The 21,908-nt window shown below is 23.1% G+C and overlaps 4 protein-coding genes across 6 annotated transcripts; all 4 read right to left on the bottom strand.

Moving 5' to 3' along the window:
- Positions 1 to 1,619: 1,619 nt before the first annotated feature.
- On the bottom strand, positions 1,620 to 9,549 carry LOC145753337 (uncharacterized). The gene is made up of 24 exons (XM_082569747.1): positions 9,460 to 9,549; positions 9,238 to 9,300; positions 9,042 to 9,165; positions 8,807 to 8,960; positions 8,421 to 8,638; positions 8,125 to 8,280; positions 7,946 to 8,060; positions 7,771 to 7,853; positions 7,463 to 7,646; positions 7,154 to 7,285; positions 6,937 to 7,095; positions 6,617 to 6,764; positions 5,484 to 5,537; positions 5,281 to 5,404; positions 5,037 to 5,190; positions 4,669 to 4,886; positions 4,404 to 4,559; positions 4,211 to 4,316; positions 4,034 to 4,131; positions 3,667 to 3,850; positions 3,094 to 3,225; positions 2,811 to 2,957; positions 2,473 to 2,620; positions 1,620 to 2,356 (listed from the first exon to the last, which is right to left on the bottom strand). The coding sequence occupies exons 2-24, from the start codon at positions 9,288 to 9,290 to the stop codon at positions 2,251 to 2,253; spliced, it is 3,153 nt and encodes a 1,050-aa protein (XP_082425873.1). The 5' UTR covers positions 9,291 to 9,300; positions 9,460 to 9,549; the 3' UTR covers positions 1,620 to 2,250.
- A 170-nt stretch (positions 9,550 to 9,719) lies between these two features.
- On the bottom strand, positions 9,720 to 13,525 carry LOC145753254 (kelch-like protein 12). Of its 3 annotated transcripts, none has more exons than XM_082569655.1 (13): positions 13,416 to 13,525; positions 13,146 to 13,208; positions 12,906 to 13,077; positions 12,581 to 12,734; positions 12,203 to 12,420; positions 11,928 to 12,083; positions 11,762 to 11,867; positions 11,602 to 11,693; positions 11,317 to 11,500; positions 10,784 to 10,915; positions 10,494 to 10,652; positions 10,251 to 10,398; positions 9,720 to 10,029 (listed from the first exon to the last, which is right to left on the bottom strand). In XM_082569655.1, the coding sequence occupies exons 3-13, from the start codon at positions 12,921 to 12,923 to the stop codon at positions 9,927 to 9,929; spliced, it is 1,470 nt and encodes a 489-aa protein (XP_082425781.1). In that variant the 5' UTR covers positions 12,924 to 13,077; positions 13,146 to 13,208; positions 13,416 to 13,525; the 3' UTR covers positions 9,720 to 9,926. The 3 variants fall into 3 exon arrangements, with proteins under 3 accessions (XP_082425781.1, XP_082425782.1, XP_082425783.1); XM_082569656.1 differs by having other exon boundaries at positions 12,945 to 13,077; XM_082569657.1 differs by lacking the exon at positions 12,906 to 13,077.
- A 183-nt stretch (positions 13,526 to 13,708) lies between these two features.
- LOC145753252 (kelch-like protein 12) lies at positions 13,709 to 17,619 on the bottom strand. Its single transcript, XM_082569652.1, has 13 exons — positions 17,530 to 17,619; positions 17,276 to 17,339; positions 17,070 to 17,193; positions 16,784 to 16,937; positions 16,428 to 16,645; positions 16,162 to 16,317; positions 15,981 to 16,086; positions 15,811 to 15,902; positions 15,438 to 15,621; positions 14,926 to 15,057; positions 14,636 to 14,794; positions 14,296 to 14,443; positions 13,709 to 14,073 (listed from the first exon to the last, which is right to left on the bottom strand). The coding sequence occupies exons 2-13, from the start codon at positions 17,326 to 17,328 to the stop codon at positions 13,968 to 13,970; spliced, it is 1,632 nt and encodes a 543-aa protein (XP_082425778.1). The 5' UTR covers positions 17,329 to 17,339; positions 17,530 to 17,619; the 3' UTR covers positions 13,709 to 13,967.
- Positions 17,617 to 21,775, bottom strand: LOC145753249 (kelch-like protein 12). Its single transcript, XM_082569649.1, has 13 exons — positions 21,693 to 21,775; positions 21,440 to 21,503; positions 21,234 to 21,357; positions 20,862 to 21,015; positions 20,506 to 20,723; positions 20,231 to 20,386; positions 20,065 to 20,170; positions 19,905 to 19,996; positions 19,621 to 19,804; positions 18,974 to 19,105; positions 18,680 to 18,844; positions 18,307 to 18,454; positions 17,617 to 18,134 (listed from the first exon to the last, which is right to left on the bottom strand). The coding sequence occupies exons 2-13, from the start codon at positions 21,490 to 21,492 to the stop codon at positions 18,029 to 18,031; spliced, it is 1,638 nt and encodes a 545-aa protein (XP_082425775.1). The 5' UTR covers positions 21,493 to 21,503; positions 21,693 to 21,775; the 3' UTR covers positions 17,617 to 18,028.
- Positions 21,776 to 21,908: the final 133 nt, after the last annotated feature.

Here is a 21,908-nt window from a genome sequence, read left to right as displayed (position 1 = left end):
TTTTATGAAATATGTCCATAACGTTCACGAATATTAATAAATTTAAATATTATTTTTGGATTTAGTTCCTTACGTTACTTAGTCTGTTAGGGTTAAAGAAAGTTTAAGATTTAATTTTTTTAACTCTTTGTAGTTACTACATTTTATTTAAACATGATGTCATAGGTTCAATTGGGGCCAGATTTAGTCAACACGAAATCCGTTCAAATATTTTATATTTCAGCTTAACAAATGCGCTCTAGTAAAACAAATAATTTTAAATTTTAAGAACTATTTTAGTAATATGTCCATACTTTTTGTAGATTTTAATATTTTTTATTAGTATTTCAGAAATGACAGTTGTTACAGGAAAGTAAATTTAATATCCTAAAAATCGTTTTTTTTTTAATTTGTGAAATTGATCGTATATTGGTGACAAAGTTAGTCAAATTAAAAATTGAAATTTTAAAATGTTTAAACTTTTCATTTTTAAATATTTTTATTTACAATATGTTTTTAACTTTTTTGAAAATTTAAGTTTTTTAAGTCATAAATACGACGTCAAAGTATACTTGGTGCGAAACTAGTAAAAATAAAGAATATCTCTTTTCTTAGGTATTCAATTTGGGTAAACGCAATTTCTTTAAATACTTCTAATAATTATGTATTGCAGCCATAGCTTTCATGGAGAATAATATATTTAATATTGTTTTAAAAATACATGTATTGCCTTGTTATGGTTTTTATAATAATTAAAGAAAATAAAATTTAAAGTAACGCTTATGTATGTAATAAGGTTTTATGATTAGTTCAGGTCGAACAGGTCAAAAAAAATTAAAAAAAAAACTAATATTACTGATATTTAAATGCGTTGTTTTTATTTTATTTCAAAACATTAATCTAGCATTGTGGTTCTTAAAAAATAAATCACCGTTCGTATAAGACATTTTGAAAATTATAAAATATGCACATACATTTGCATACACAGATTTTATTTAACTAAACTCGTTTATTAAAGTAAATTAACTTTTTCTGTAGGAATGTTGTTTACCGCGGGCATAAACTTGCAAACAATAAGTTTAAACAATTGTTATTTTAACTTTGTTGTTTTTTATCATTTTATAGATTACTTATCTATAAGCTACATAACGTATTATATTTCTTTGCCTTAAGCAATGACAATTTCATACAACTCTAAAATATATCCAAATATTCATTGTTGTAACGTAATAATTTTCAATTCAATTTGTTGACTTATTATTGTAAGCTAAACAACGAAGATAAATTATATTCAACATCGTCGCTATTTTGTTAAACACGTTATAAAGTTTTAAATCTTTCATTTGTATATATACACTTGTATCATATTATTCTGAAGCGTGTAAATGATTTAAATGCTACTGTACTAAAGTTCAAAGCCAACGTTAATTTTAAAATTAAGATATTAACCTACTCCAAAGTAGATACTTAAAACTTTTTATTTGCCTCGACAACCTTACACTACATACTTTTCTCGCAAATGATGACGTTTTGCCTTCTTTAAAACGGGTTTTTGCTTAAAGGGAAGACTCGCGTAACTAATTAACGTGTTTCATTTAAAACGTGAAAACGATTGTTTGTATTTTACGATGAAACTTTATTTGATTAATTATGATATTTTTTTACATCCATCGATTAATAGTGTTTCATTTGCATAAGAACATTCAAAAATCAACTAATAATTCATAAAAATGTGATAAAAATATATAGATTAAAAAACGAAAAAGATTATAACAAATAAAAAGCAATTAAATTATTTAGATTATTTAATTTTAAAACACGGTTTAAAAATACTTGGTTTTGTTTCTGTAGTACAAGAATATAATACTTTTAAAAATACTTGATTATTGCACTTTACGGTCTTCCAGCAATTTTAGAACCACAAACTGCCTAAGTAATAAGAAGTGGTAAATGTAATAAGAACAGTGTGTATTAGTTATTGCGTACAGCGCAAAGAATCATGAACTAATGAGTTTAACGTATTTTAACATATGCAAAAATACAGTAAACTAATCAAAATTATTTTGTGAAACACAAAAGTTTATAAACAATTTGAGGGCTTACACGTAGTCTTTAAATTTTAAATCTTTCAGCAAAATTTCATTAAGACGAAACTAATATTGTATTTTTTTTTGTAAATCTGTTCAACATGCTTGTGATTTAGCTAGTTAGTAAATAGGAACAGTTTTGAATTCACAAACCAATGGGTTCAGGTGGTTGGCGTAGCATTAACTAAACCACAACAACAGATGCTTCATATACAACATTTTTTAATTCAGTCTCAATCTTCCATTTGTCAAGTTGTGAATCGTAAACCTCCATTGTTTTGTTGTTATTACTATAATAAAAAGTTGTGTAGATGTGTAACTTTTTTATAAATTTTTCTTTTCAATATAACAAAAAAACATACATAATTTTTTAATAACATGAAATGCAATTATTATAACAACTTACTTGCCGCCAATAACATAGATTTTTCCTTGTAAAACACAAGCTGAATGATAACTTCTTGCCTCATTAAGTGAAGCAACCTCAAACCAGGCATTTTTGTTAAAACAAAATTTTTCCACTGATTTTAGATCATTTGAACCATTAAACCCACCTTTTGATTAAATTTATTTTATAAAAAATTTAAATAGATAATTTTAAAGAAATAAGAGTGTGTACATTTGTGTACATTATTTAAATCAATTCTACATGAATAAATTCATAAAATATTATAAAAAATTTGAAAAAAAGTAAAATGAAAAATCCAAAGCTTAGTTAATTATATAAAGTCTATTTAAAATTACCAATTGCATAAATTTGTTGGTTTAACAAAACTGCAGCTAATCCGTGTCTTTTATTTAACATTGATGGAATCATTTCCCACTTTCCAGATGTTAAATTCATGCGCTCAGCTGAATTAAGAATAAATCCGCCAATGGCATAAAGAAATCCTTAAAAATTAAATATGGAAAAAAACTTAAAAAGTAAAGAATTCTAAATACTAATCGTATATTAATAGATTTAAAAAAAAAACAAAGTTTTGTAAATTAACATTTAAATATCTATAACATTAAAATGTATTTTTACCATTGTGAGCACACAATGCATGACAATTTCTCTCAGCCAACATGTCACTAAGATATGTCCAAGAATTTAGTTCGGGATCGAATTTCACACAAGATTTGAAATTATCAAATCCACCCGTCACAAAAATATTTTCTACAAAAATAACCAGTAGATTATTTTGAATAATTTGTTGCGCAAATATTATAATTTTATTTAATAAAATATTAAATAGGTTTATTTTAACACAAATAATATTTATTTCTAAAATTATTTAATAAAAAATCAATGTTATACCCTTTAAAATAAAATTAATTATTATAAAATATTTTGTAAAAATCAATTATAAATAATAATTGTTTTTGTAGTAAATATATTTTTATATGGATTGGAGTTAGGTCAAAATTAAAAAAATTTAAAACTTAAAATAAAAAGTTTAATTTTTGTTGGATATAAAGGTTAATAGTTAGTAATCAAAAGTTACAAAAGTTGCATAAAAAGTATCAATAATCAATTACATAACATTTACCTCTAACAAATTTTAAGCGAAGACATGCATTTTTAAAAAATAATAATTTAAAAAAATAAAACTTATACCATTCCAAACAGCAGCTGCTGCATATCTTCTTCCAATATTCATTGGAGTTATTTTCTTGCAATCAGATTTTGAATCATTTAAGTCCAACATTTCTACTGAATTAGGTTCAGCATTTCCACCATAAACATAAATTTGTTGATTCCAGTTAACTGAAGCTGCTCCAACTCGATCAATTTTCATGTTCTATAAAATTAAATACCCCTTCAAAAAAATCAAAATGCTACACTGCATAACTTAAAAACGCATTTTTAAAAAATAAAATGTCACATAGAAATAATGTAAACACTTTAAACCCAATTTAAATAATATTACAAAAAATAAAATAAATCTGAAGGATTATTTTTAAAGCATAAAAATAAAACTTACTGGTAAATTGGTAAATTGTTTAGTTGTTGGATTATATTTAATAACTTTTTTACTAGTGTTTTCTCCACCCAATATAATTAAATTAAACTCGGTGTGATCTGACAACAAGTTAAAAGTTAAACACAATAATGTAATTGCACAATAGATTATACAAAATTAAAACTTAAAACTGGTCACCATTAAACTCAACATTTTCTTCTTCTTCAACTTTTATTTCAGAAACATCAGCCAAAATACTGTTAACAACTAGATTCAAACATTCATTGGAACTGTTGACCAATTCCTTGTTAAAAAATAAGAAGCGTTTAATCCCTTTTACATCATTAATAAAAATTTGTAAAATATAAAGACATTTGTTAAAATAGACAACCTCTTTATGTACAACACATTTAATAAAACCCTTCCTCATTTTGTCCAACTTCAGCAATTGAAACAATTCCAAAAAATATTTTTGACGCTGGTCTTTTTTAAATTTAATCCAACCAAGCATAGCCTTGTAAGCACTTTCCTCAGCGTAATAAGAATTCTAAGTTAAATTCAAATTTTAATCAATTAAAAAAAAAATATTTTTTTTTTAATTTATAAATGTTACAAATAGGTTTAAATATCATAATTACTAAATCAAAGTACTTTACCTTTTTATTTTTAATCTCAACAATGGCCAACATTTCATCCTTGTTAAGTTGATTAAACCCTTTTTGTTGAATAACTTTTCCATAATGTTGATCAATAAAAGTTTGACATTTTTCTTCAAGTTTTTTTTCATTGTATTTTACACTAAAACTTAAATTGCTCAAACAATTTTCAGGATTGACATTTTTAATTAAAATTTCCAAACAGAATTCTTTTACACCTGTAAACACATGTTAGCATTATCAATTTATTAAAGTAATATATGTTCATTTTAATTTACGTTACCAACTAGCTAAGTAAAGCAGTTTCTATAAAGTGAAATTACTTTTAAAGCATTTTAAATAAGTTTTAAATAAAATAGTTAAAATACTTGGTATTTGCATGTAATCAGCTGAAGTATAAAGATCCCAAGCATTCTCAGACACAACTTTAATCTTTTCAGTGTAGATAAACTCCAATATGGTTTCCATACTTTTAAGACTTACTCCTTGAATGTTAGCTGTGTTTTCATAACTTTCTCTCATCTTTAAAACATAAAAATAAAATTATTAAACAAGGTTTAGTGCCATATTACACAAAAATTATTTTTAAACTAAGTAATAATAATATAATACCTTGCTTGTAAACAACTTTCCAAAGAAATCAGAAAAAACTCCTAGAATAGATTTGTGAACAGAAAATTCTTGATTTTCAACTTTGATTTTAAAGTCACAATATTTCTTTTCTGTTTTTCGATCACTAGATTATTAAAAGTTAATTTTTAAAATGATTTAACAATCAATTACAAAAAAACATGCATACTAATTTTATATCTTACATGTTGAGTTTAAAAAAAGAATCTGAAGCATGATTACTTTTGAATTCCTTCATTTTGTATTATCTAAAACATAAAATTTTGCAAAATAAAATTAATTGTAAATTACAAAAATATTTATATTTGAAAAAACAATTTTAAATTATTAAAGTTTTATTAATTCATAAATAGGTTTACTAAAAAGACTTAATTGCATAATATTTTTACATAAATTTTAATCTCTTTTGTAAAAAAAATAACAAAAATAAAACAGAAATTTGAAATATAAAAGTTTAATTAACACATACCTTTTACTTAATTTTCAAATTGAATCAAATGTGTAACAAACAATTTAACAAGTTAGGTTAAATTTAACTTTTATAAATGTAAATTTTAAACCTATAAAAAAGCAACAAAACAAGATTACCAAAATAAACAGTAATGACTTTGCATAAGTTATAAAAACTAATAATATTCAAATCAATATCATAAAATTTTTTTAAGGAACACAGAAAATTCATATTCAAAAAAATAATTCAATTTAAGAGATCAGCTTAACTTGATTTTAAAATTATTAATCACAGCTAGAAAATCTAAAGCAATTACATTTTGAAAATATGAATATAATAAAAAAATCTGAAAATGATGTTTACAGTATTTAAAAAAAAACAATAAAAAATAAATAAAATACCCCACTTAAAAATGTAAAATTGCTTGTTTTAAAATAACAAATAACTGTAAATTAATTTTAATTTAATAGTTATTATTTTTAAAATATGTTACTTTTGTGCCAAATTTCATAAAATCAATAAATTTGCCACAAAATATAAAATATTTTTAATTAAATCGAAATAACAGATGCTAGAGAAATAAACTTTTGAAATCCAGTCTCAAACTTCCAGGTGTTGAGTTGTGGATCATAAACTTCTATTGTTTTGTTGTCCCTATAATGCATAATTTATGACAAAACATTTTTTTTAAACAAATTAATAGAAAAAATATGCAATTTAGCATTCAGATAATAATTATTACGAAGAGTTTAAATAACCTACTATATATTTTCATCTTAAGATTATTTTCATCTTAACCTAACTAACAACTACAACTCTAACTTATATTTTTATTAATTATAAATTTAAAATATAACAAATTCTTACTTGCCACCAACAACATAAATCTTTTCTTGTAAAACACAAGCTGAATGAAGATACCTTGCCTCATTAAGTGAAGCAACCTCAGACCAGTCATTTTGATCAAAACAAAATTTTTCTACTGATTTTAGATCAATATAACCATCATTGCCACCTATTGTTAAGTAATTTAAGCAATTAAATACATAATATAGCATCAATAATAGTTGTAATGTAGTTGTGAATTGATTTACTGTAATTAAAATAATTTAATCCTTAACATTATCTAAGAGTAATTATTTAAATATACCAAAACTGAGGTTCTACTGAAAATGTTGAAAAATTACCAGTTACGTAGATATGCTGATTTAACAAAACTGCAGCTAATCCATATCTTTTGTTTAACATTGATGGAATCATTTCCCACTTTTCTGATTTTAAATTTATGCGTTCGGCTGAATTAAGAAATTGTCCACCACAAAATCCACCAATGGCATAAAGAAACCCTTAAAAAAATTTAGTATTTTTGTAATAATAAAACTATATCAATATCTAGACTTTTACCATTGTGAGCACACAATGCATGGTAACTTCTTCCAACTAACATGTCACTAAGTTCTGTCCAAGAATTAAGTTTAGGATCAAATTTCACACAAGATTTGCAACTACTATTTCCACCAGTCACATAAATATTGTCTGAAGAAAAATAGGTTTATCACATTTTAAAAGAAATTTTAGATTTTTTTTAAAACTTAATAATACAGATTTAAACTATTATAATGTTAATTAGGAAAACTTAAAAAAAATAAAAAATCAATTAATTGGTAAAAATATTAAATCTCAATATAATAAACATTTACGTAAAATATTTACCCTTCCAAACAGCAGCTGCTGCATATTTTTTTCCAATATCCATTAAAGTTATTTCCTTCCAATCAGATTTTGAATCATTTAAGTCCAACATTTCTACTGATTCAGGTTTAGCATTTCCACCAAAAACATAAATTTGTTGATTTAAGTTAACAGAAGCTGCTCCAACTCGATCAATTTTATGATTCTAAAATATATAGAATTGTATATAGAATAAAAAAAAAGTTACATTTCCGAGTTACATTTCTAATGTTTTACATAGAAAAGTAGTAATATTAAAAATAATAAATAAAAAAAAAATTAAAACTTACAGGCAATTCAGTTAAATGTTTGCTTGTTGGGTTGTATTTAATAACTTCTTTACTTGTGTTTAAACCACCCACCATTACAAACTCTGTTGGATTTTAACAAACATGTTATAAAAATACTTTTATCTTATTTAATTATTTTTTAATTACAAAATTTAAAAAATTTTAATTGATTCACCATTTAACTTGCCATTTTCTTCTTTATTAACTTTTATTTCAGTAACATCAGATAACAAACTATCCACTACTAATTTGAAACATTCGTTAAATTCATTCACTAATTCCTTAAAAAACTAAAAATTAGCCTAAACGCATTAAATTATAATGTAAATTTTAAATATGTTGTTACAAACAAACCTCATTTCTAATAACAGTTTTAATAAAACTTTTTCTCATTATTTCCAACTTTAGTAATCGAAAAAATTGCATAAAATATTTTTGACGTTCATCCTTGTCAAATTTAATCCAACTTATCACAGCATTGTAAGCAATTTCCTCGGCAGAAGAAGTATTCTAAACCATTTAATTAATTTATTAATTTCTAATTATTAGGCACAAAATCTTGGTTTTAAAAATTGTGATAAAAAATAAACTTGGGTATAATTTAGGTTGAATAAATTATAACTTTTGTCAATTAGTTTGAGTGGTTTCACCTTTTTCTCTTTAATTTCTAAAATAGCCCACATTTCATCCTTATCAAGTTGATAAAATTTTCTTTGTTGAACAACTTCTTCAAACTGTTGATCAATAAAAGTCTGACATTTTTCCTCAAGTTTAGTTTCGTTATACTTTACACTGAAACTTAAATTGCTCACACAATTTTGAAGATTAACTTTTTCAATCAAAAGATCCAAGCAATATTCTTTTACACCTATATATATAAATGGTATAAATTATTAAAGTAATACACATAACTAAATTTACATAGGCAAGTATAAACTATTAGTTAACTTTTTTCATGTACCATACCCAGCTTACATTTTTCAAATAAAAACTAGAATTCTTTTAAAATAAATATTAATGCAATAATTTAAAATACTTGGTATTTGCAAGTAATCAGCTGAAGTATAAAGATCCCAAGCATTCTCAGACCCAACTTTAATCTTCTCAGTGTAGATAAACTCTAATATGGTTTCCATACTTTCAAGACTTACTCCTTGAATATCAGCTGTGTTTTCATAAGTTTCTCTCATCTTTTAAACAAAAATTTAAAATATCAAACAAAGTAGTGCCATAATATGCAAAACTTGTTTTTTAAGCAAATATTATTATACCTTGCTTGTAAACATATTGCCAAAAAAATCAGAAAAAACTCCAAGAATAGATTTGTGAACTGAGAACTCATGATTTTCAACTTTGATTATAAAGTCACAATATTTCTTTTCTGTTTTTCTATCACTTAAAAAAACAATTAAAAACAACTTTTTGAGTCTATAACACTGCAAAATAATATAAAAATATAAATCTTACGTGTTTAGTTTAACTAAAGAATCCGAAGCATGATTACTCTTGAATTCCCTCATTTTCTGTTACCTAAAATATAAAAAAATTGTTTAAATAAACAGAAATAACAAGATTAATACATTTTTTTACCAAACTTCACATCTTGGTAACAAATTTAAAACATTAAAATATAAAACATTTGCCAATAAATTGCTTTTTTTATATTTAAATTACTTTAATTTAACTTACCTTTAAAATTTCCAAAAACTCAAAAATGCAAAATTTTTTTTTGAAATCAATTAAAGCTACTAAACCAACCTAAATCTAAAAATAACAAAATAATAAATAATCAAAAAACTACATTAACATTAAAACTATGCAAAAAACTAATAATTTAAAATTTAAATTAAAATACTAACTGTCTCAGCTCTTTCTTAAATAAAAAAAAAAATGATTTCATAAAATTGAAATAAATTAAAAATACAAACAAAAATTTTTTTCATTGCACTTAATAAAAAATACAAAGTTAATGAAAGATAACAACTATTCGCAACATTAATTATTAACATCTCAAAACAAAATATAAACTATAAAGTCATAATTTAAATAGAATGTTAATTTTCAAAAAGAAGCAATCAAATACATTAAAAAACAATATTATTGCTGCAGTCATAAATTTATGACATTTTTAGCATAAAAATCATAAAATTTAAATTTTAAACAACAACAACAGATGCATCGTAGATAACTTTTTCCATTTCAGTCTCAATCTTCCAACTGTTAAGTTGTAGATCATAAACTTCAATATTTGTGTTATTGCTAAAAAAAATTTTTAATATATATATTTTTTAATTAAAGTATTATTTTTAAGCTTAAATAAAAACAATTGTGTAAAAACCATTTAAATAATTTTAATTCACTACAAAAATTATAAAAAAATATAATAGTCAAAACTAAATATTTTATTACAAATCAAATAAAAAAAAACACATTTTTATTTATTTCATTATTTAAAACAAATATATATAACAAATACTTACTTGCCACTAACAACAAAAATTTTTCCTTGTAAAACACAAGCTGAATGGCAATATCTTGCCTCATTCAGTGAAGTAACCTCGCCCCAGGCATTTTGATTGAAACAAAGTTTTTCTACTGATTTTAGGCTAGTGAAATCATCACAACCACCTATTTGGAAAAAAAGTCTTTCTTAACAATTTACCACACAATTTTTTTTAAAATTCACAGCTAATTTATTTTTAATGTGTTTATTAAACAGATACCGATTGCATAGATTTCTTGATTTAACAAAACTGCAGCTAATCCATATCTTTTATTCAACATTGATGGAATCATTTCCCACTTTTCTGATGTTAAATTCATTCGCTCAGCTGAAGTAAGACTCCACCTGCCATCATGTCCACCAATGGCATAAAGAAATCCTTAAACAAAAAATAAACGATAAAGTTAAAATTTAAGAATCTAAAATATCTTTCTCGTATTATTAAAAAAAAAACATTTTATAGTTAATCGACATTGAAATATATATCACAACTTTTTTTTTTATTTTTACCATTGTGAGCACACAATGCATGATAACTTCTTCCAACTATCATGTCACTAAGATTTGTCCAAGAGTTAAGTCTGGGATTAAATCTCACACAAGATTTTTTTCTATCAATTCCACCAGTCACATAAATATTTTCTACAAAAATAAATTAAATAGTCAAATATTTTAATTAAATTGTGGCACATACGCTTACAAAAATATATTTTTAAATAAAAAAAATTAAAATTTTATACCCTTATGAATTAATAAAAAGGTAAATTTAAACAAAAGTAATATTTATTTCTAAACTTATTTAATAAAAAATAAATGTTGTAAGATTTTAAAATTAAATTAATTAAATAATATATAACTTTACAAATAGTGTGTTTAGCAATAAATAAACTGCAATAAAGGCTAATACCAAATATATAAAAATTACCTATAACAAAAGTTTAGCATTATAACAATAAAATAAAAACAGCAAAACAAAATGTGTTTAAATAGCAAAGATATAAAAATCTATGATAAAGTAATAAATTTAAAAAATAAATATTTACCATTCCAGACAGCAGCTGCTGCATATCTTCTTTCAATATTCATTAAAGTTAATTCCTTCCAATCAACTTTCGAATCATTTAAGTCCAACATTTCTACTGATTTAGGCTTAGCTTCACCACCAAAAACATAAATTTGTTGATTTAAGTTAACAGAAGCTGAGCCTTCTCGATCAATTTTAAGGTTCTAAAATATCCAGATATTAATTTTTATATTACAATATATTCAAAAAAAAGGGTAATAATATCCTTAAAAATAAATTTAAATAACACAAAAACAAAACTTACTGGTAAGTTGGTGAATTGTTTAATTGTTGGGTTGTATTTAATAACTTCTTTACTTTTATTATACCCACCCAATATTACCAACTTTGTAGAATCTAATTAAAATGTGTTGATTAAATTAAAATTATGGCCTATTTGATTATACACAATTTAAAATATTTACCACCAGGATCTACATCTTCTTTTTCATCAACATTTAAACGCACAACATCTAATAAGAGACTTTTAACAACTAAGTTCAAACATTCAGTGGAATTGTTCACCAACTCCTTGCAAAATTAAAATCAATTTTACAATTTAAAAAAATGTTCGAATGTTTAAACACAAACCTCTTCATGAACAACAGTTTTAATAAAACTTTTTCTCATTTTTTCCAGTTTAAGTAATCGAAACAACTCCAAAAAATATTTTTGACGTTGATCTTTGTCATATTTTATCCAACCAATCACAGCCTTGTAAGCACTTTCCTCAGCATAATAAGAATTCTAAATAAAAATTTAAATTTTAGTAAATTTGTAAAAATAAAGTTTTTGTAACCAATAAATACACCCAATTATTTAAATATCGCTAGAAAAAGCTTATTTATTATATTATAGTAATTTACCTTTTTGTTTTTAATCTCTACAATAGCCAACATTTCATCCTTGTTAAGTTGATTGAACGATTTTTGTTGAACAACTTTGCCATAATGTTGATCAATAAAAGTTTGACATTTTTCTTTAAGTTTTTTTTCATTGTATTTTATGCTAAAACTTAAACTGCTCAAACAATTTTCAGGATTGACATTTTCAACCAAAATTTCCAAACAGAATTCTTTAATGCCTACAAATGTTTTATAATTCTAATAAGTTAATAAAGCAATAAATACATGACATTTAATTTAATTACTAAGTTTCAACATTAAAATATTGTGAAATATACAAAGCAAAGCAGTAATTAGAAAATGGTTTTAAAACATATGTAGCTGGTAATGTTAAAATACTTGGTATTTGCATGTAATCAGCTGAAGTATAAAGATCCCAAGCATTCTTAGACCCAACTATAATCTTCTCAGTGTAGATAAACTCCAATATGGTTTCCATACTTTCAAGACTAACTCCTTGAATATCAGCTGCATTGTCATAACTTTCTCTCATCTTTAAAATAAAATACGTAAGGTTAAAGAAAGGTTTAGTGTTATGCAAAACTTGTTAGTATACACAACAATATGACAAATGCTTTATTGCAAATGACATTAAATAAGGCTCGATTAGTACATTATTACCAGGTATTCCCAATAAATATCAATTTTAATTTTTAGTAATTACAATTGTATTTAAAACCATCACACGAATTTTGCTGTATACTCATTATATCTTGCTTGTGAACAACTTGCCAAAAAAATCAGAAAAAACTCCTAAAATAGATTTGTGAACAGAAAATTCTTGATTTTCGACTTTAATTTTAAAGTCACAATATTTCTTTTCTGTTTTTCTATCTCTTAAAAAATAAATTTAAAAACAAGTTTGTTAAGCATATAACACTGCAACATAATATATAAATCTTACATGTTTAGTTCAATTAGAGAATCCGAAGTATGATTACTCCTAAATTCCCTCATTTTTTATTATCTACAATATTAAAGTTGTGTTATAAAAAATCAGCAAAAATTAATTATATAAATTTAGGATAAAAGAAAATTTACATTTGTTTAGATTTTAAATTACCTCATCACATTTAGATATAAAACATCAGCCAACAAATGTTTTTGTTTTATACAAAATTTATAATTTTTTTAAATTATTAAGTTTCTAAGTTATTTAAATTTAAAAACTTACCCTTGAAATTTCAAGTCAAATCAAATTTGTAATTTAAGTTCAACAATATTTTAATTAATAAAACCTAGTAAAAGTTTTAACCTTAATCTGAAAAAAAATGATGATTAATTAAAAAAATACATTATTGAAATAAAAAGAATTTAACAAGGTAAAAAAATAAAATAAACAAGGTAAAAAAAAATTAAAAGTACTTAAATAAAACAACAAAAACAAATTTCAATTAAAAAACAAATTTCTGTTGTTTGTCTTAAATAAATCAAACACAAAATTAGAAAAAAACTAAATCCTTATAATAACATATTTTAAATAAATACATGATAAATATTTAAAAAATTTTAGTTTTGAATAATAAATCCTAAAAATAATTTTAAACCAATGGTAAAACCACAATAACTAACAAAAAACTTAAATAAAAATTAGAACAGGATTAAAATAAAAATGAGTTAATATGGCAAAAAAATCTATTTTATAAAAGTATTAATTTATTTTTATATCTTTTTTAACAGATATGTTAAAATCATGATATTTGCCACAAACATAAAATTTTTTAAGTTAAACCACAACTACAGATGCAAAGTAAGAAACTTTTTCCATTTCAGTCTCCATCTTCCATTTGTCAAGTTGTGGATCATAAACTTCAATTGTCTTGTTGTTATCACTAAAAATAATTTGCAAATACATTAAATTTTTTTTAACTAGAATGAAAAAGTTTTAAATTTAATCTAATCTAAACTGTTGAATAAAGTTTTTTTTTAAATTTGTATTTTATACATAAAATCAAAATTTTTTTTAAAATTAATAAAACCATTTTAATACAATTTAAATATGAAAATAAATTAATATTCACTTAAGTATTAAACACAAAATTACAAATACTTACTAGCCACCAACAACATAAACATTTCCTTGTAAAACACAAGCTGAATGGCAATATCTTGCCACATTTAATGAAGCAACCTCAGACCAGACATTTTGATTAAAACTTAACTTTTCAACCGAATTAAGTCTAGTTAAACCATCACGACCACCTATTTGAAAACAACAAGGTCCTTTTAAACAATTTAACACAAAATTTTTTAGAACTTGTAATGTTTTAAAGCTTGTTTTGTAAGTTAATGTATTATAATTAAATTTATTAAACAATATTAAAAATTTCAAAACCAAAAAAAAATCAAAAATCTAAAGCTAGTTTATTTTTAATGTGTTTATTGAACAATTACCAATTGCATAGATTTGTTGATTCAACAAAACTGCGGCTAATCCATATCTTTTATTCAACATTGAAGAAATCATTTCCCACTTTCCCGATGTTAAATTCATTCGCTCAGCTGAATTAAGATATTGTCCACCATCATGACCACCAATGGCATAAAGAAATCCTTACACATAAAATATTTATATTAACTTCAAATTTTAGAATCTTAAATATCTTTCTCGTATTATCAAGAAAAAACATTTTATAGTTAATCGACATTGAAATATATATTACAACATTTTTTTTAATTTTTACCATTGTGAGCACACAGAGCATGGTAACTTCTTTCAACTATCATGTCACTAAGATTTGTCCAAGAGTTAAGTTTAGGATTAAATCTCACACAAGATTTGTAACTATCCATTCCACCAATTACATAAATGTTGTCTAAAAAAATAAACTGGTCAATTACGAGAAATGATTTATAGCGCATATACTTACAAAAAGGTTTTTTAAGAAAAATAATATAATTTTTGACATTAATAAAATATGAAATAAGTTTACTTTAATTTATTTCAGTAATAACTTTACAAAAAACGAATGCTATATAAAAAGTTTAATTTTTATTGAAAATAAAGATTATTTACTAGTAATTAAAATTTGAGACAAACTAAATAAAAAAAACTAATAACAATTATATAACACTTACCTATAACAAAAGCATATCAAAATAACAATAAAATAAAAACAACAAAACAAAAATGTTTAAAAAGCAAAGACATCAAAATATATAATAAAGTAATAAATTTAAAAAAATAAATATTTACCATTCCAAACAGCAGCTGCTGCATATTTTCTTCCAATATTCATTGAAATTATTTCCTTCCAATCAGCTTTTAAATCATTTAAGTCCAACATTTCTACTGATTTAGGGTTGGCATTTCCACCAAAAACATAAATTTGTTGATTTAAGTTAACAGAAGCTGCTGCAACTCGATCAATTTTAAGGTTCTGAGATTTAAAATTTTATATAATAAAAAATTACTATGCATTATCATAATATTGCAAAACTTAAAACAAATTGTTGAGAAACCTACATTTACATTGACAGAACATAAACACATCTACACCAACTAATTTAAAGTAATAACACAAATTATAATAAATATAATTATCAAAAGCCTAAATAAAAGTTACTACTGGTAAGTTTGTGAATTGTTTGTTGGTCGAGTTATATTTAATAACTTCTTTGCTGGAGTTAACTCCACCCAATATTACCAACTCTGTAGGATCTTAACAAAATGGTATAGATTAAATAAATTTAAATTAAGACTTACTTGATAATACAATAAAATTTTTACTTTGTTTACCATTTACATCATCTTTTCCTTCTTCAGCAAGTTTTAACTCAGTAACATCAAATAGAAAACTTTGAACAACTAGGTTTAAACATTCATTAGAGTTTATCACCAACTCCTTGCAAAAAAAATTAATTTTGTAAAAATTGTTTTATAATAAATATATTAACATATATTTATATATTAAACAAACCTCTTTATAGACAACAGTTTTAATAAAACTTTTTCTCATTTTCTCCAACTTTAGTAATCCAAACAATTCCAAAAAATTCTTTTGACGTTGATCTTTGTCAAATTTAATCCAACCAAGCATAGCCTTGTAAGCACTTTCCTCAGCATAATAAGAATTCTAAATTAATTTTAAATTTTAATAAATTTAAAAAAAATATGTATTCTTTAAAAATTATATATCTTATAAATAAGTTTAAATTTCATAATTACTAAATCAATTAACTTTACCTTTTTATTTTTAATCTCAACGATGGCCAACATTTCATCCTTGTTAAGTTGATTAAACTCTTTTTGTTGAACAACTTTTCCATAATGTTGATTAATGAAAGTTTGACATTTTTCTTTAAGTTTTGTTTCATTGTATTTCACACTAAAACTTAAATTGCTCAAACAATTTTCAGGATTGAAATTTTCAATCAAAATTTTCAAACAAAATTCTTTTACACCTATAATTTAACAGTTAAGCTTTTTGTTAAGTTTTTAAAAAACTAATGGCCATATTGTTTAAAGCCTACACAGCAAGACAGTTTTTAATATAAATATTTTACAAAGCATATCTAAATTAACAACGATTGTTTATATACTTGGTATTTGCATGTAATCAGCTGAAGTATAAAGATCGCAAGCATTCTCAGTTCCAACTTTAATCTTCTCAGTGTAGATAAACTCCAATATGGTTTCCATACTTTCAAGACTTACTCCTTGAATATCAGCTGTGTTTTCATAACTTTCTCTCATCTTTTAAATAAAAGATGTAATTTTAAAGAAAGGTTTAGTGTTATGCAAAACTTATAGTATCACTTTAAATTTTTGTAATTACAAGTCTACTTAAAACATATATACACAAACTATGCTGTTTATTAATCATACCTTGCTTGTAAACAACTTGCCAAAGAAATCAGAAAAAACTCCTAGAATGGATTTATGAACAGAAAATTCTTGATTTTCGACTTTAATTTTAAAGTCACAATATTTCTTTTCTGTTTTTCTATCACTAAAAAAATTAAATTAAATATTAAAAATAATTTCAATAACCCATATCACTGCAAAATAATAAAGAAATTTATATATCTCACATGTTTAGTTTAATTAAAGAATCTGAAGCATGATTATTCTTGAATTCCTTCATTTTTCTATTATCTAAAACATTTTTAAAATCAAAAAAAAATAATGTAAAACTGTGCAGGAAAAACTTTACATCAATTTAAATTTTTAACAATTTTTTAACATCAAGTTATAAAACAACTACATGCGAATTGTTTAAATCATTGTTTTAAACAAAATTGAAAAATTTTCAAAATTTTTAAAATGATTTAAATTAAAAACTTACCTATTAAAACTAAGTTAAATCAAGTTTATAAATTTAATTTTAAAAATATTTATATCAATTTAATTCAGTATATAATCTTAAACTATATCTAAAAAACAAAATCATGAATAAAAAAACTTCAGTATTTAAAAAATCATTTAAACAAAATACAATTAAACATACATCACTTAAAAAAGGTGAAATAAAAACAAAATTGTTGCTGCCAATTTAAAACAAAATAAAGTTTTAATTAGAACCATAAAAAAATATCATTTTAAAAAGTCACATTTAAAATCAATACATAATAGGTATCGAAAAATTTAGGCCCTGAATAAGAAAAATAACAAAAATGTGCAATATTGAAACCACAGTTCCTAATAAAAAATTTTAAAATTTAAATAAAAAGTATAGTTCGACAACACGGGTATAATGTACTAATGTAGCAAAAAAATCTGTTATTTAATTCCTCTTTTAAATTCGATAAAATCAAGATATTTGCCAAAATATAATAAACTTTCAATTAAACCACAACAACAGGTGCATAGTAGGAAACTTTTTCCATTTGTGCCTCAATCTTCCAATTGTCAAGTTGTGGATCATAAACTTCAATTGTCTTGTTGTTATTGCTAAAAATTAATTGCGAGTAATAAAATTATTTAAAAATGATTCAAAAAATTTTTAGTTTAAATAAATATCAAATTACAGTATCCATATAAAATAATATAAGTTTTTTATATAAAATAAAAAACTAGTATCACAAAATTTTATATATTTAAAACAAATATAACAAATACTTACTAGCCACTAACAACATAAATCTTTTCTTGTAAAACACAAGCTGAATGATAATACCTTGCCTCATTAAGTGAATCAACCTCAGACCAGGCATTCTTATCAAAGCAAAACTTTTCAACTGATTTTAGTGCAGTTGAACCATTATAGCCACCTATTTGTAAAGAAACACTAGTTTTGATAAACAAGTTATTCACATTGTTTAATAACCAACAAAAGTTGTGTAGTTTGTTATGTAAATAAATTCATTTTAATAACGTTTTAAACATTATTAAAAATTTTTTTTAAACATTATTAAAATTATTATTAAAATTTAAAAATACAAAAAATATAAACTATAAAGTATTAAGATGAGTTTTTAATAAAAATGAATATTTACAATTACAAATTGCATAGATTTGTTGATTTAACAAAACTGCAGCTAATCCATATCTTTTATTCAACATTGATGGAATCATTTCCCACTTTTCTGATTTTAAAATCATTCGCTCGGCTGAAGTAAGATTCTGCCTGCCATCATGTCCACCAATGGCATAAAGAAATCCTTAAACAAAAAATAAATTATAAAGTTAAAATTTAAGAATCTAAAATATCTTTCTCGTATTATCAAAAAAAAAACATTTTATAGTTAATTGACATTTAATTATATATTACAACTTTTTTTAATTTTTACCATTGTGAGCACACAATGCATGGTAACTTCTTTCAACCAACATGTCACTAAGATTTGTCCAAGAGTTAAGTCTGGGATCAAATCTCACACAAGATTTATTACTATTAATTCCACCAGTCACATAAATATTGTCTAAAAAAAATAAATTAACTTGTCAAATATTTTAATTAAATTGTGGCACATACGCTTACAAAAATATTTTTTTTATAAAAAAAAATTAAAATTTTATACCCTTATGAATTGATAAAAATTGTAAATTTAAACACAATTAATATTTATTTCTAAAATTATTTAATAAAAAATTAATGTTGTAAGATTTTAAAATTAAATTAATTGGATAATAAATAATTTTACAATAAGTGTGTTTAGCAGTAAATATTTTTTTATATGTAGTGGAATTAAGCCAAAATTAAAAAATTTCAAAACTTAAGATAAAAACTTTAATTTTTATTAGATATGAAAATTAGTAACTAGTAATCAAAAGTTGAAAAAACTGCATTGAAAGCTAATACCAAGTATATAAAAATTATGTATAACAAAAGTTTAGCAATATAACAATAAAATAAAAACAGCAAAACAAAATGTGTTTAAATAGCAAAGATATAAAATATATAATAAAGTAATAAATTTAAAAAATAAATATTTACCATTCCAGACAGCAGCTGCTGCATATCTTTTTCCAATATTCATTGAAGTTATTTCCTTCCAATCAGCTTTTAAATCATTTAAGTCCAACATTTCTACTGATTCAGGTTTAGAATCTCCACCAAAAACATAAATTTGTTGATTTAAGATCACAGAAGCTGCTCCAACCCGATTAATTTTAAGATTCTAAAATATCCAGATATTAATTTTTATATTACAATATATTTAAAAAAAACAAATAATAAATCCTAAAAATCAATTTAAAAAACCTAAAAACAAAACATACTGGTAAGTTGGTGAATTGTTTAGTTGTTGGGTTGTATTTAATAACTTCTTTACTTTTATTATACCCACCCAATATTATCAACTTTGTAGAATCTAATTAAAATGTGTTGATTAAATTAAAATTATGGCCTATTTGATTAAACATAATTTAAAATATTTACCACCAGGATCTACATTTCCTTCATCATCAACATTCAAGTGCACAACATCTAATAAAACACCTTTAACAACTAGGTTCAAACATTCATTAGAATTAGTCACCAACTCCTGGCAAAATTAAAACCTTTTTTAGAATACAAAAAAATTTTCGAATGTTCAAACACAAACCTCTTCATGTACAACAGTTTTAATGAAACTCTTTCGCATTTTTTCCAGTTTAAGTAATCGAAACAACTCCAAAAAATATTTTTGACGTTGATCTTTGTCAAATTTTATCCAACCAATCATAGCCTTGTAAGCACTTTCCTCAGCATAATAAGAATTCTAAATAAAAATAAAAATTTTAGTAAATTCGTTACAATAATGCTTTTATAACCAATAAATATAACCAATTATTTAAATATCGATAAAAAAATCTTATATATTATATTATTGTGATTTACCTTTTTGTTTTTAATCTCAACGATGTCCAACATTTCATCCTTGTTAAGTTTTATAAACGCTTTTTGTTGAACAACTTTTCCATAATGTTGATCAATGAAAGTTTGACATTTTTCTTTAAGTTTTGTTTCATTGTATTTCACACTAAAACTTAAATTGCTTAAACAATTTTCAGAATTGACATTTTCAATCAAAATTTTCAAACAAAATTCTTTTACACCTATAATTTAACAGTTAAGCTTTTTGTTAAGTTTTTAAAGAACTAATGACAACATTTTTTAAAGCCTACATAGCAAGACAGTTTTTAATATAAATATTTTACAAAGCATATCTAAATCAACAACATTTGTTTATATACTTGGTATTTGCATGTAATCAGCTGAAGTATAAAGATCCCAAGCATTCTCAGACCCAACTTTTATCTTCTCAGTGTAGATAAACTCCAATATTGTTTCCATACTTTTAAGATTTACTCCTTGAATATCAGCTGTGTTCTCATAACTTTCTCTCATCTTTTAAATAAAAGATGTAATTTTAAAGAAAAGTTTAGTGTTATGCAAAACTGGTTTTTATACATAACAATATAACAGTTGCTTTTTTGCAAATGACATGAAGTATAGAATAATTATTAAATTAATAACAATTATTCCGAATAAATTATCCCTTTTAATTTTTGAGGTTTAATTCTACTTAAAACATCAATACAAAGCTTGCTGTTTATTAATCATACCTTGCTTGTAAACAACTTGCCAAAGAAATCAGAAAAAACTCCTAGAATGGATTTATGAACAGAAAATTCTTGATTTTCGACTTTAATTTTAAAGTCACAATATTTCTTTTCTGTTTTTCTATCACTAAAAAAATCAAATTTAATATTAATAAAAACTTCAATAACCCACATCACTGCAAAATAATAAAGAAATTTAAATATCTTACATGTTTAGTTTAAATAAAGAATCTGAAGCATGATTACTCTTGAATTCCTTCATTTTTCTATTATCTAAAACATTTTTAAAATAAAAAAAATAAAGTAAAACTATGCAGAAAAAACTTTACATCAATTTAGATTTTTTAACAATTTTATAACATCAAGTTATAAAACAACTACATGCGAATTGTTCAAATCTTTGTTTTAAACAAAATTAAAAAATTTTCAAAATTTTTAAAATGATTTAAAATAAAAACTTACCTATTAAAACTAAGTTAAATCAAGTTTATAAATTTAATTTTAAAAATATTTATATCAATTAAATTCAGTATATAATCTTAAACTATATCTAAAAAACAAAATCATAAATAAAAAAAACTACAGTATTTAAAAAATGTAAAATATCATTAAAACAAAATACAATTAAACAAACATTAATTAAAAAAGGTGAAATATAAACAAAATTGTTGCCTTCTA

Source organism: Corella eumyota, chromosome 5 (assembly GCF_963082875.1).
Source record: "Corella eumyota chromosome 5, kaCorEumy4.1, whole genome shotgun sequence".
Lineage (NCBI taxonomy): Eukaryota > Metazoa > Chordata > Ascidiacea > Phlebobranchia > Corellidae > Corella > Corella eumyota.
The sequence above is the reverse complement of the archived record's forward strand: the minus strand, read 5'-3'. Positions and strand labels throughout refer to the sequence as shown.

Bases quoted from the DNA above. Each gene is read 5' to 3' on its own strand.
- LOC145753337 (XM_082569747.1), bottom strand. From the start codon at position 9,290: ATGAGGGAATTCAAGAGTAATCATGCTTCGGATTCTTTAGTTAAACTA. The intron at 8,961-9,041 runs GTATAATAATAT...TTTGTTTAAAAG, and splicing joins GCAATATGTTTACAAGCAAG to ATGAGAGAAACTTATGAAAA. The intron at 7,096-7,153 runs GTAAAAGTCTAG...AATTTTTTTAAG, and splicing joins TGCATTGTGTGCTCACAATG to GGTTTCTTTATGCCATTGGT.
- LOC145753254 (XM_082569655.1), bottom strand. The intron at 11,694-11,761 runs GTAAATATTTTA...CATTTTAATTAG, and splicing joins AGAAGATGTAGATCCTGGTG to ATTCTACAAAGTTGGTAATA. The intron at 10,399-10,493 runs GTATCTGTTTAA...TTTTCCAAATAG, and splicing joins TCAAGAAATCTATGCAATCG to GTGGTTGTGATGATTTCACT.
- LOC145753252 (XM_082569652.1), bottom strand. From the start codon at position 17,328: ATGAAGGAATTCAAGAATAATCATGCTTCAGATTCTTTAATTAAACTA. The intron at 14,795-14,925 runs GTAAAAATTAAA...TTTATGTGTAAG, and splicing joins TGCTCTGTGTGCTCACAATG to GATTTCTTTATGCCATTGGT. The intron at 14,444-14,635 runs GTAATTGTTCAA...GTTTTCAAATAG, and splicing joins TCAACAAATCTATGCAATTG to GTGGTCGTGATGGTTTAACT.
- LOC145753249 (XM_082569649.1), bottom strand. From the start codon at position 21,492: ATGAAGGAATTCAAGAGTAATCATGCTTCAGATTCTTTATTTAAACTA. The intron at 20,724-20,861 runs GTATATAAACAA...GTTAAATTATAG, and splicing joins TGATTACATGCAAATACCAA to GTGTAAAAGAATTTTGTTTG. The intron at 18,845-18,973 runs GTAAAAATTAAA...TTTTTGTTTAAG, and splicing joins TGCATTGTGTGCTCACAATG to GATTTCTTTATGCCATTGGT.